Raw genomic sequence first — 14467 nt, 5'->3', positions numbered from 1 at the left:
ATGTGCTAAGTGTTTAGGGAAATTAACTAATCAAAATTAAAGATTGTGGTGATAAATTATTTTTGAATCAGTCAAACAATTATCTTTGAACATGTATCGATAATACAAATTTATATTATTTCGAAATGTCTCTATTAGGGACGATACTAGGTATATAAGAGGTGAAGCAAAAGCTCTGCTACCATTCTGATTGCGCGCCATCTTGGTTATGTGACGCTTAGCTCAGTTTCGCTTTTACCGTTGTATTGTGCAGAAGATGGTCAAATTTGATTATGGATAAATATACGTTACGAGAACGAGCAGAAATAGTGACAATCGTCCAGTGCTTCACAAAACGCGGTACGGTACGACAGCAGACAAGCCTCGTTCTGGAAGACAATGGACGTCTCGTAACGCTGAAAATGTGGGTCTGGTGCGCGATAGTGTTGCAGAGTCTCCAGAAACATCAATTCGGAGACGTGGTTCTCAGTTACATATTTTTACACTCATTTTAAGGCATGTTCCCATACAAAATTCATTTAGTTCAAAAAATGCTACTGAGAGAATTTGATCAATGAGTTGAATATAGTAACGCAATCCTATGGGTGTCTGGTGAAATTGAAGATTTTTCATCTAAATTGATAACAAGCGATGAACAGTCCGTTTTTGGGGAACACAAAATCCTCAATTAATTCATGAAACATCATTCATGCTGGAAACATTATTAGTCCCTATTTTCCCACGGTGTTGCAGTTACTGTTACTGCTACCGTTCACCAAGACATGATTCGAAATTTTCTTGTGCCTGAAATGGTTAAGCAAGGACTAGAGGATATGCGGTTTTAGCAGGATGGGGCCACAGCACACACAGCTCGTTCAACATTTCAATTACCAAGTGACGTTTTTCCACGAAGACTAATTTCGCAAAGTGGCGATTTAGCATTGCCAACCAGATCTTCGGAATTAACAGCACCAAACTTTTCTTATGAGGATTTCTAAAATCAGAAGTTTATTTGAATAAGCCCCCAATGCTTCAACGTCTTAAAGACAATATTTGTCATGAAAAATGCCTTAAAAAGAACCAAAAGTTGCATAGCGAATCGCGGTCACCATTTAGCCGACATAATTTTTCAGTCACAACGAAAAAAAAATGTAACGACCAAATGAACTTTTTATGAAAACCAAACTTACTTATCCTTTCTTTGAGCAAAGTTATAGGCGATCAAAATGGTAACCGGACTTTTGTCCCACGTTATACTTTCATTGTATCTATGATTCTTTGTGACTGAAGTCTTAAATTTGTGATGTGAAGTTTTAAACGAAAGTTAACACTAAAAGCTTTAAATAAACGTTATATAAAACATTAAATAACAGCAGGTTTACAATGTCTTTACAGTACTGAAACCAAGATGTCAATTATATATTTTAAGGGACCCTACGGTAACTTTCGTGGAAATCTGCGCCGCATAATGAACAATATATTATTTTTAAGATTTAGGTAAATAGCCGGTATTTAGACTACTTATTTAGGACAAAATATTATAATTGGATATGGTAGAGCAAGAATTTATGAAATTTTACCTGTCTACGTCACACGAGTCAGATAAAAAAACCAGTAATTATTATAAATCGCGGCGCGAGACACATATATATACATTTAGCAAAAACGTATCAATAAGTAAGCAGTGATGGTGGCAATCATGTTCGAGAGTGATAAAGGTTTGTCGGATTAGGTTTACGAGATGAGGATTTCCGATTTTTTTCTTACATAATCCAGCTTGTACTATGTAACCTTTAATATGTTCTAACCAAAATAGTTCTTTGTCTTCTATTAGTTGATGTATTTAAAGGATACTAACCGGTAAGGATATTATTTTTCAGCTTTTAACATTTTTGTGTGCCTAAAAGTTCTTTAATTGTTTATGGTGTTATGGTTAAAATTATTTACGAAACAGTACATTTCATATGCATTTCTATATATAATATATTTTTATTTTTTATAATTTAGATATAATAATTTTCATATTAGTTTAAAGTATGTGAATATATGTGAATGAATATTTCTAATTCATTATAAAATTGGTTGAAACATAATTGTTATAATGAGAATATTACGGTATTATAGGCGTATACTCTTACAAATTTTTCTACATACTATATACATTATTCAAATATTAACATCACTCTGTAAGTTCCAGGTCTAGCTAACAATATAACAACTTTGAGACAACATTCAACTTTATTCATCAAGATATTTTCCTTATATATTATATATATTCAGTCCAACACTGTTTTAATGTTTTTATAACTTTTTCGTAGAACTATTCATCTTTGTTTTCAAAATAAGCTTCTATTTTGGCAATCACTTCCTCACTTGATTGTGAGGTCTTCAAATAGCCAGTGACACATATTACTGTAGGGTGGGTGTTAAAACATATTTAACCATCATATTGTAGACTTGATACTATATCTTGGCAAAGCAACGGATTTTTAATATATTCTCTAACCATTTTTATACTTGTTTCACTCACTCGATGACACTATGCAAGTACTGATGGTTTTACCTTTTTCAAAGTTTTGAAAGTATTTACACAAAAATAATGGGCGTCTATTTGATCATAAATGTGTTAGATCTTTTGATTAATTTTAATCTTTTGCAAGGTTAATCACATTGAAATATCACGAGCTTCACGATTTAATGAGAGTCACTCTATATGATGACATGTCATTTATGCAAGTTGTGGATTTGCCTTTTGTAATTTCCTTCTTTGAAGATATCTGGATCAATCTATTGACTCATGTCAAAAAGAAGCGAAAATGTCTCAAGATAACTGGCAAAAGTAATAATACAAACACCCAAAGTCTCATGATTATAGGTGATGGGGTCACAATTTTTAATTTGTTTCTTTGGGTCAAATCAATTTCTTCACTCAAATGTTTATTTTTTTAAAAGTGAATGAAACTTTCACTCGTTCAACTGCTGACAAGAACAGTAATCCAAAGTCTCAAAGTCTTGTGAATACGGTGGGCATCTTATCAATTTTTCTCGCCCATCTAAATATTATTAACAAATTGACTAATATGAGGTTTATCATTGCTATACTGTAAAATTAATTTTCCTCGTCTGTTAAACCGTCTTAGCATTTAACTGTAATATTAGTTGTAGGTGATAGTAATTCGCTCTTTGATAGCGTTTCAAGGAATTGCATAATATTAATTTAATTTAAAAGAATCTATGTTTGAATCGCGCAACATATATAATCAGATTTCTTAATGGTTAATTGAACCGTTCAAAATAACTTACTTTATCTGAAATTTTGAATATCAAAACTCGCAAATGGTAAATGATTATTATTCATAGTCCAATGGCATTTTCTTGTCGAAACCACTCAATAAAGCAGATTTATTGACAGTGTGATAATCTATCAATGCTGATAGGTGTTATTATTAATATATTTACTTATATATTCACAGACATATGGATCTTGCACTTATTATTTATAAACATTAATTGATATCACTGTTTTTTGTTATTATTCATTCTTCTTTTAGGCAACATAACAAAGACCAATGAGTATGGTACCTGTAAGTATATAAAGAAGTTCGATTAATATGTGTTAATGATGGTAATTAGTATTAATATAATTTTGCTTTTCCATTTTCAAACTGATTTAACTCAATTAAAGCTGATTTTATTAAATAGTTGTAATACTAATTTGATTTTTAACAATATTAGATGTTATTGACTGAATTCTTGTTATAGGTATAAGTGATTGGAATTTATTACTTGCTGTCATCGAATACTTGGATCACAATTTTGTATTACATTTTGGCGACTATAAAAAAATAAAACCTAAAAAAAAACAAAAATAAATAAATTATTATGTTTGTTATGGTGACTAAGATAATATTTTTATTGTTATAAAAACATTTTCACAAATACCTATTAAATCATGTTTTTGTTTGTTAATTCTGTTAACATATTTGTTGCTTTCTTCCGTAGCTATTTTGTAGGATGAATCATAGTAAAAGTAGTGATTTAATGTTTATATATACTAGATAAGGTTTTTCCTAAATATTTTAGGTCTATTTCGGCTTTCGAAATAATTGTTGAAGTGGATTTCCGGAATACATAAAATCTTTTTTGGTTTAATCCCCATAATTGAGTCAAAATTATGCCCACAAAGCGATTTTTTGGATGCAATTGTGAAATGGTAGAAGTCTGACGAAGCTATATCAGAACATAGAGCAATTTGGAATGATATCAGTTGAATATTTGATGAAAGTTCGTGGCAAACAATGTTATGTGAGAGGGTGTGACTAAAACATTTCACTAAAACTAAACATTTAACTAAACATTCTTTTTTTAGTGATGAAATTTAGTGATTTTTGTTCAACTGATGTCAGTAGGTATTTGAGGTATAAGTTTAATCTGATTACCAGCTTCTGATATACTTATCGATCCCACTATATACACAGCATGATTTATTGTCAGGAATATTTGGCTTTGCTGTCGATGTGAAACTCTCTCATGACTTCTTGTACTTGAAATTGTCGTAGTAATTCAAGTTTTCAGAGCTAGTCCCAATACACCACGGAAAAGTCTTGTTTGTTGTTTGGCAAATTCAATAATTGGAAATACCACTTAAGTTAATTCGTGTAAATGCCATCCCTCTAGATCTTTAATATCGCATGAAAACGTCTGGAAATAGCTTATTAATTATTGACTGTTAAGCTTCACACAGTTTGACATATGCGACCTTGATAGTTTGAGCTGAATTTTTGGATCAGTAATTCATCGTTTTCGAATTTGTTTGATTTTCAAGTTCGTTCTTTGTAATGCAAAAACCAACAAATAAAATATGACAGACAACATTTTGGCAGCAGATAAATAAAAGCGTTCCATGATTATTGTCTGTATAATAATTCGGCAATTCTAAATGGAAAACCGTTATTTTATGAGAAAAATGGAGAGTCATGAGAATAATGTCTTTGATAAAAAAACATATTATTGTTTTTGGGGGTTTGCAGCACTGTTGCAATGTTATCTTACTGGGCGTCAATAATACATAATTTTAAACTGATATGTAAATATAACACATATATATTTTTTATTATTTAATTATTACATTATTAATCGTTGTTATTATAAATCTAGGTATATAACTAGGAGGACCCATCGGCCGTATTTCAGTCTCTAGTGAAATAATGTTTATACATGTCACTGCTGTATTTTTTATTAACTGCACCTCATTACACAACACTACACAGGATCAGATGGCTTGATTCTTTGGAGCCTGTGTCCTGCTCTGGTGGTATCCAAAAACTGCAATACTTCAATATTCTCATGAGAATGGAGTCTTTCCTCATGCCCCCTTGAAATTCTCTCGATTTCTTGACTGACTGTGTATAGTATTTGGATACGTCTACAGTACCTCTCAGGACTTTGTTCTGACAAAATTGTATTTTATTTATGTTACTATTTGCAGAACATCCCCATAATTGAATTCCGTATGCCTGTATAGGTTTCAGTATTTGCTTATATAATAGCAATTTATTATGTACTGATAATTGTGATTTTCTTCCAGTTAGCCGGTACATTTTCCTCTATTTCAATTCCAGTTCTTTTCTGTTCTTCTGTATATGTTCCTTCCAGCGAAGTTTTGCATCAAGATTTATTCCGAGATATTTAGCGTTGTTGCTATATGGAATGCTATACGGTCTGTTAACACATATATAAACACTAGTAAACCTGGTGAAAAATATATAAAATATTATCAGTTCGACTATATATATAAAGATAGTCATCCATTAAACCGTGCAACCTTTTTTAATGAATAAATTGGTTGTAAATATTTCCTCGGTGAACGCTTTATGTGGACCCTTTCAACTTAATCCATTTATTTATTATATGTGGTTCGATACGAATATTGTCATCCGCGAAATCTATTTTCGTTTCAGTTATCATTCAGGTGGAAGATGGTCGGTTCATGAATAAAGACAGATAATTGTATTGATATAAATAAAGTTTGACAATAAATCAAATAAAATATTTTTATAACATTTTTAAAATACGGGTGTAAATTTTAATAGATATTAAATTAAGATGATACGACTTTTTTTAATTTTATATTATAACATAGGTTGTTTCGATAATTAATAGTTTTCATAAAGTTAGCTTGAAGTTGCTGTATTACAATAATTATTAGCCGACAAATACTACTTTATTTAATTCAACAGTCGCACTATTGCTATTTAGGTTTTGAAAAACTTTAAAGGCTATTCCAGAATTCTAATATATTTCTTTCGAAGATTGGAAAAAGGTTGGCATAAATGCATATTCAATAGTTCAAGATCCTATAAGTGAACCACTTATTTTATAAAATTTCTTGTGTGGTAGTTTTTGTGGTGTTAGTGGCGTTGACAAATAAGAGAAAAAATTTGTATTTTATTTATGTTACTCTTTGCAGAACATCCCCATAATTGAACTCCGTATGTCCATAGATATTTCGGTATTTGCTTGTATAATAACAATTTATTATGTACTGATAATTGTGATTTTCCTCCAATTAGTCAGTACATTCTCCTATATTTCAATTCCAGTTCTTTTCTTTTCTTCTTTATGTTCCTTCCAGCGAAGTTTTGCATCATTATTCTTGTCGAGATATTTAGCGTTGTTGTTATATTGAATGATAGTATTATTTAATGTTATTGGTACTTGTACGGCCTGATTGTAGGTGAACTGCACATGCACAGATTTATTTTCATTAATTTTTATTTTCCAAGCTTGTGTCGAATTATTTATATTGTCACTTGCCTGTTGTAATTTTCGTAAGGCTTCTTCTCTATTGTCTCCTACAGCTATAATCGCAGTTTGATCAGCAAATGTAGCCATCGTAATATTCTCCATTTGTGGTATATCACAAGTGTAGGGTAGATGAAGCATTGGTCCCGGTACAAATCCTTTTATTGTAGAGTAAACTTCTTCTTGTTCGACTCTAAACATTCTGGTTGTAATAAACGATTTTAATAGTTCGGTGTGTTATTTTGGTAACATTTCCTGTAGTTTATGAACAAGGCCTTCTTGCCAAACCTTAAATAATTAATCTAAAATATAGCTTTAAATAGTCACCTAAACAAATAATAATAAATCTATACCTGGTCAAGATTTGCACCATAATTGTTTTGTTAAGTCAATTACATAAATTATCATACAAACTAAATAACTGTATTTGCTTTCACATATGTATATCTTCTGTTAAAGCTACAGCGAACTATTTTTCATTAAGGCAATTAATTTGTCTGACGTTCATGGAATTCTGGACTAGCCGTTTTATTTTAAAGGTGGAAAAATAAATTTGAGATAATAAAAAATTGATTGAATTGAGAATTGAGATAATTGAAAATTTATAAAAAGTAACATAAAATCCATGAAGTAAAATTATAATTGAAACAGATAAAATATTTCAGGAAATATTTTGAATTCAATAATCAGATTCAATTATAATTCATACATTTAAGTTCCGTAATTATTCAAATTGAGTCTGTGAATCATCATTATTATAGTAGTCGAACAGAAATGTTTTAAGATTTAGCAATTACAAAAATTTTAGTTTTTTTTTATGTCAGGTATATTTTATCGATATGTGGCTTGTGGATTAGTAAGGTGTGTTTTGACAAGGAACAACGAATTTTACCGTAATAAAAAATTATTTGAAAATATCATATAATATTTTTCAAATCCTCAATCATATAAAAATATTTTATGTAATGCTTTATCTTTAAAGCTGTGACGTTACGATTTTGACAGATTTACAGTTTCATTTACGCCGTTTATATCTATATAGATTCAATTCTATGTCACTGTGAGTTATCTATATTGTTGTCTATGGAGAAGTATACAAGTTATGGTTTTTGTAGGGATGAAAAAATATTTTGACTTAAAACCATTTTAAAACCAGCACTTAAAAACAAGCATAAAATGCAACAAATGCTTAGCTTCCTAAAGAACGACGAAAACGACCAAAAAGTTGTGTGTGGTAATTATAAGTTTTACAAAATTCTTTGTGAGTATTTATAGTATCTTCGGCCGCCAGTCTCCCTTGGATGGCCTTCTGAACTGCAATACTACTACCTCACTTTTGATGATGTTAAAGTTATGCAGTGATTTTTTAAGTTTTAACATTCTCAAACTACAATAGTTGGCGTACACCTTGAATTGCAAGTTTCTGTTTAAATTCTGCTAGAGTAAGTTAAGAAATGCTTGTTCAACTTAACAATTTTCAAAATTCTAAGTTCCCAAATTCTAGCAGTTCACGGCTGGGGGCCTTTCAGCAACTTCAACATGCCTTAAATTAGAGGGTGTTTCCACTGTTTCACTTCAACTAAAGTTCCAAACAGCCAATTTCACAATCATTATATATTACGACTGACTTATATGTGAGTATTTCGTTTAATATTTTACGTATCCGATAAGAAAAATAAAATACGGGCCAATATATTTCAGTTGAACGAACGAGCGATATGTTAAATGGTCTCAATGTAAATGTGCAATATATTTTTATGGATTAAACACATTTCAATGAAACAGTAGCGAAATGTTATCATTGTTTTGATTGGCAAATACATTCGACGACATAAACACAGGTGCCGATTTCGTTAGCTCGAATTTTGGTTGATTAAATATATTTGACGTACTTAAATAACCTCAATATTGGTAAATGGCATTTACCTATAAATTCATATAGTAAGTTTCATCTAATGATATAGTCAACTGCATACAATTATAAATATTTTAATATGATGACTTTTTATCTTTGTTAATCATTGTTAATTACGCTACTATCTATTATTTTTCACCACATCGAAGGATCATTGGAATAAGGCAGTAAAATTGACGGAAATTATAATGAAAATAAGATAAGTCCTTTTATTTCTACTGATTTAATCTAATGATTATTAACATATTTACATTGTATTATACACTGATATTTTCAACGTAATAAAAACTGTTTGGTGGTGGTTTACATAGGAAATATTATATATAGTGCAACTGAAATGGCATACTAATTGATCCATAAAAGATGAGAGATGATTTACATGATTATTTTGTTAGTATAACACAAATTAGTATATTTAAGTTTTACAGAATGCGTTTTTTAGAAACATATTTAAATAAAAGAAACGGATCACTTGACCCCCATTAGTTTTGGTATAACGGTATCAGTTAACTTTGGAATAGTTGATTAGACGGTACTTTATAATTAAATTAAGAAATAGTGTCAGGGAATAAAAGGTGGTGGTGGTAGTGAAAAAGTGGGATTTCTTAATATAACACAGGCAGTAACACAGCTAAGATGATTTTGCCTTCTTAATTAAAAGCTTATGAAACAGCTTTAACAGTTAAATGTTAGGTAGATATATATGTTTAGGTATATAGTTAAATATTAATTCAATTTACATATCTAATAATTTAAATGTTACTAACAATTTTAACAAGTGTTTTAACAAGTTTATTTATTATGTTATATAGACGACAAACGTACCTATTCCCTTAGTTTAGTTTAGTCTAACTTGATTTCTTTTCAGATGAAATTATTGAAAAAACAAAATCCAAACCGCCAACGATATGGACTCATCTCACGATCGCTTTGGCGGAATATTTGGGAACCACAACTTTGATATTTCTATCTTGTACCGGATGCGCCGGTATCCAAGGAGAACAGTCTCGCATGCATGGTATTTTCGCTGCTGGTTTTGCGGTTACTGCAGTAATACAGGTTAGTTAGATGTTATATTATTGTGAGGATTCATTTGCATTAGAGTTTTTCCTCATTATTGTTGGATCATCCTTAAAAATGCTTCACGCAGTACCTTTTTTAGGGTCTTTTTCTTTTTCTATTCAATTTCTATTTCGAGTGAAGTATCTCTAAACATATATTTTACTTAAAGAAATGGTTAAATAGTTTTTTAATTTATTGAAAATACAAACGAATAAAAGTAATATTTGTTCAGGTTAATTTACTATAATTTTTTTTGATCACAAAGAATATTCTATATTCTCAGAGGTAATAGTCGGCAGATTAATACCCCAATCTATAAGAGTATTACACAGGCTAAGCATTTAATATCAGTTTTTTTCTTTTCTATTTTCTATATTGAAATTTTAAAAAACTTATTTACTTAAATTGTTTACAACTTATTATTTTTGCTTACGGTAACAATTTCTATTTCGAGTGACGATTCTCTAAACATATATTTTGACTGTACCAGATGCTTGATCAGTTGTTCATAAACCTTTGGATTGTTATTGGGTGTTATGCAGAGGTTACTATCTCAGTAATTTTTTCGATAGAGCCGGGTTTTTAGTACTCTTTTCAATAAAAAATTAAATGCTCATAAAATAATCGGTCGAAAATGATAAACTTCGAAAATATGCTACTGAAATACGTAAAGTAAACGCCATTCTATTACATATATTCAATTCATATACTTTTTTAAACTAATATGACCAAATTATGTACATATTGTTTAGAATTGTTAATGCCAATTTCCAGCGAATGCCAATTCTGATTTCCTAGAAATTCAAAATTAATGTAATAAATTAAACAAGCCTCAACTATTAAAATAACACGTATTTTTTATCTTTTCATAACATAGAATATAGTGTATTGTTATGAAGTGTAACGTCATACGTTTTTCATCTTTTTTACAAGCATTTTGCTTGATTTTTGAATTTGATACTGCCGCCCAATTCTCTTTTGTTGCCATAAAAGACATTACAGTATCTATATTTAGTCGATGTTATCTATTTTTTGAATTTTTCAGGACACTAAATTTTCACTCCAGTGATACGTTCGAAAACGTGAGTGTCAGCAATAAGGATATCACAATTATTATGTTTATGAACAAGTAATTCCCTGCTGCATTTTTGAGCACTTTTCCTCAGTAGCATGTTATCTTCATGAAGTTCGAGCATATGTTGATCAAAATCCAGCATAGCATGAGCTTGATACTTTGTACCGCCATAGATTTATGAAGCACTGGAAATATCTTTTCATCTTTTTTGAAATTTTCCATACTTTCTCCAGCTTTTAATCCAACGTCTATTTCATCAAATATATTGAATTATTACTTTCAATGTTCGTTTAAAATCTTAGTACTTGAACTTGATTTGACGTAGTTAATATTCGTGTCTATATGTTATCGATAGGTATTTACATATATATATATATATATATATATATATATATATATATATATATATATATATATATATATACATTAATCGATTTGTGATCTATTGTATTGTTATAATATATAATCCGTCAAATATTCAGCAAGCTGCTAATATTATATAATCATTAATTATGCAGAATCCCGAAATATAAAATTCAAGTCTATAACTCGTATACTTTGCGCACTACTCTATTATCATTTATTGAAATTTACTGATTTCCTAGTCCAAAAACATACTCACCTGTTAAAAATAATTATTTTTCTCGTAAGTATAAACAGCCCGTGTCACCTTAATACTTTTTTAATTCCTTTATTATCAAGATTTATTCTTAAATGTTTGTTATTTCTTCTAGTATTAACCAATCGTGTGCATAAGATTTATGATGAATTGCAATAAAAAAACATATTTTACTTAAATAATTGGTTAAATAGTTTTTTAATTATTGAAAATACTAATGAACAAAACTAATATTTGTTCAGGTTAATTTAGTATAATTTTTTTTGATCACAAAGAATATTCCATATTCTCAGAGGTATTTTTTCCAATAATTTTGGAATAATAGTCGGCAGATTAATACCCCAATCTATAAGAGTATTACACAAGATAAACATTTAATATCAGCTTTTTTCTTTTCTATTTTCTATATTAAAATTTTAAAAAACTTATTTACTTAAATTGTTTACAACTTATTATTTTTGCTTACAGTAACATTGGATTACTAAAATGCGAATATTATGTTCTTTTTTGTGTTTTCTTTACTTATTTTTGTAAAGTTTCTGATTCATGCTATAATTATTTAGGAATAAGTTTAGATGGTTGTCCTACTTGCCCTATTCGCAGGATATTGATATGTTCGAGATATTATTTTGACCAAAACATGACAAAAGCCTTTAACTAAGCAAAGAAGAAATTATTGTGAATGTCATCGAGTGTTGTTTAATCTTTAAAACTCTTAACAACATAACCCTTAACATTTTCGATAAAAATTTGTGAGTAAATGTTTCCGTGTTTTTGAAATATGGAAGATGAACCTAAAATATTAATGAGAACCGAACCATCATAGGACGTATTATGCTACGTTATTTGTTTTCGGTTGAGTTGCTTAGTAAAATCACTACTGGTTACTACAATAAGTTACAGAAGGAATACTCATTTGTTATGTTCTTTTCGATAATTATTAGTTTCAATGGATGCCTTGTTTTTTTCAACAGACGTTGTTTATAAAAATGTTTATAAAATGTATGTCCTTCTTTCTATGTGGAATTCAACGGTATCCAGAACAATTAAAACAAGTTGTAGCTAGCGATAAGCTTGAAAAACAATAATGCACAAAAATATTTCTCAAAGTTAAAAAATAGACTGTCGTATTTGATATTGTATTTATTTTTATATGTAATTCCCTACGTCTGCTAACTGTCACGTTAGGGATACATTCGTTGTAAAAACATTTGTATGGTTTGTTGTTCAAACGGATTGAAATTTAAGTCGTCGTTTTCGTCGCTTGTTATTTTTCCATCATTAAAGTTTCAGCGCATAATAGGGGCGCAGTAAAATGGAAAAATATAAAAAAACACAGAAGCATTGTTTGGCTGCAGTTTTTAATTATTTTGCATTCGAAATGTGGGCGCGTGGAAATTACTTCTTAGCATTTAAATCTGACTTTTTTTTTGAATAAAGGTTTTATTTTTTATATTCTGCTCCTTTGTTTTACAGACGTTTGGTCATATCTCGGCTGCTCACGTAAATCCTGCTGTTAGTTTAGGCGCCGTTGTTGTACAACAAATCACCTGGAAATATCTCCCCAGTTATATAATTCCACAATTATTGGGATCACTTACAGGATCAGCATTGTTTAAGGTTAGTTCGACATTTGATGTATAGTTTGTAAATTAGAAAATTAATACCAAAATAACCTCGAACGTGTATAGAGTTCGGTAGGGGCTGTTGATGTTAGTCAATAGCCTAGCTCTTCAGTTACATTCGAGAGTTTGACAAAAATGGCTAATTGACGAATGTATGTCGTAGAAGATTTTATAATATTCTAGGTTTGATGAACACAAGATGAAGAATTTTATGAAACGTACAGAAAATACAAGTAGTCTTGGTACACTCACCAAGAAAGGTAGAAAAGGTGGAGGGTGTTAATAGTAATAATAATAGTATAGCCCATTATTACAACAAAGCATTTTGCACAAAGTTAGTGCCAATAAAATTCAATTAATTGAAAAATTAATTGAGTCCTAACTTTGTAAACCAACTATGTAAATGATTCCGGATTGTAAGCATTATCCCTTCATACTCCTTCAGTTACTGTATGAATTATTGACAATAGAATTTAATAATTAATAAAGAGTTTTCCCATAGACGGTTTACTACTTTAATTAGTATAGTTAATATAAGGTTTTATTCGTTATACCTTGAATACATCATATGTTGGTTTCTCACAAAATTACCAATATAATTAATTGGGATAATATTTTAAAGTTCATTTAGGCCTAAGATATTAAGAATAAGTGAACGTGAATTAATTTTGAGTTTTTTTTCTAATTTAAATAATATTATTTCTTCCCTATTTAAAAACTTTTCCCACTGATGTAATAATGAATACTAAGTGTAATATATTTTCTTGTATGAAGTATAATATAATATATTGAAGATAATATCAATTTATCAAGCGCAGCATAAAATGAAAATGTATCTAAAATAAAACGTTTTTTATTTACAGACTGTATCCAATCAAATTCATTTATTAGGAGACGATGGTCGCGGTGTATGTGTAAACAAGATAAATTCCGAAATTTCAGTTGGTCAGGTAAGGATATCATTTGATTTTGACCACGTTATCAATTAATTGGCGAGGAAACAATATGCATTAAATTTTATATTCATAACATTAATCCATGTTAGAATAAAATAGTTATATATATCTCCGTATTAATATTAATTTATGTTTAATTAACTGATGTCAGATTTCTGATTAAATAACTTCTAGTAACGTATCAACAAGTTTACTTTAGCCTATTGTATTATTTTGTTGTTGCTTCATTAGTTTGCACTAATATAAAATGTGTTAGTTTTGTATAAACAACTACGTATATTTAATTAACTAGTATAGCTTAGTCATATTATTTTTAAATAGACATTTATATAATATTAGGTGTTGCGTTTCATAAGAAATTGTGCAATTATATCCGATGCTTTATTTGACAGATGAGAGAGTTTTAGTAATAGTTCTGGGCGGCAGAATACA

At 29.5% G+C, this 14467-nt stretch overlaps 2 protein-coding genes across 10 annotated transcripts in view; one reads left to right on the top strand and one right to left on the bottom strand.

Annotated features, from left to right (window-relative positions):
• The window catches only part of LOC143193038 (breast cancer anti-estrogen resistance protein 3 homolog), a 262731-nt gene that overhangs the window by 41111 nt on the left and 207153 nt on the right, over positions 1 to 14467 (bottom strand). The gene's annotated exons all lie outside the window — the stretch shown is intronic.
• Positions 1 to 14467, top strand: part of LOC143193040 (aquaporin AQPAe.a) — a 28064-nt gene that overhangs the window by 4701 nt on the left and 8896 nt on the right. Inside the window, exons 1-5 of one of the 4 annotated variants that reach the window (XM_076398968.1) lie at positions 1652 to 1697; positions 3531 to 3563; positions 9567 to 9757; positions 12931 to 13074; positions 13943 to 14029. In XM_076398968.1, the coding sequence (XP_076255083.1) occupies positions 1667 to 1697; positions 3531 to 3563; positions 9567 to 9757; positions 12931 to 13074; positions 13943 to 14029 (486 nt within the window). In that variant the 5' untranslated portion in view covers positions 1652 to 1666. Of the gene's footprint in view, positions 1 to 1576; positions 1698 to 3530; positions 3564 to 9566; positions 9758 to 12930; positions 13075 to 13942; positions 14030 to 14467 lie in introns of those variants that run through there. The other 3 variants (XM_076398967.1, XM_076398970.1, XM_076398969.1) reach the window with 3 other exon arrangements.

The sequence above is a fragment of the Rhynchophorus ferrugineus genome, unplaced genomic scaffold, assembly GCF_030347505.1.
Source record: "Rhynchophorus ferrugineus isolate W39M unplaced genomic scaffold, kcgeb_rfMv2 rfM3, whole genome shotgun sequence".
Classification (NCBI taxonomy): domain Eukaryota; kingdom Metazoa; phylum Arthropoda; class Insecta; order Coleoptera; family Curculionidae; genus Rhynchophorus; species Rhynchophorus ferrugineus.
This window is presented reverse-complemented; position numbering and strand designations above follow the sequence as displayed.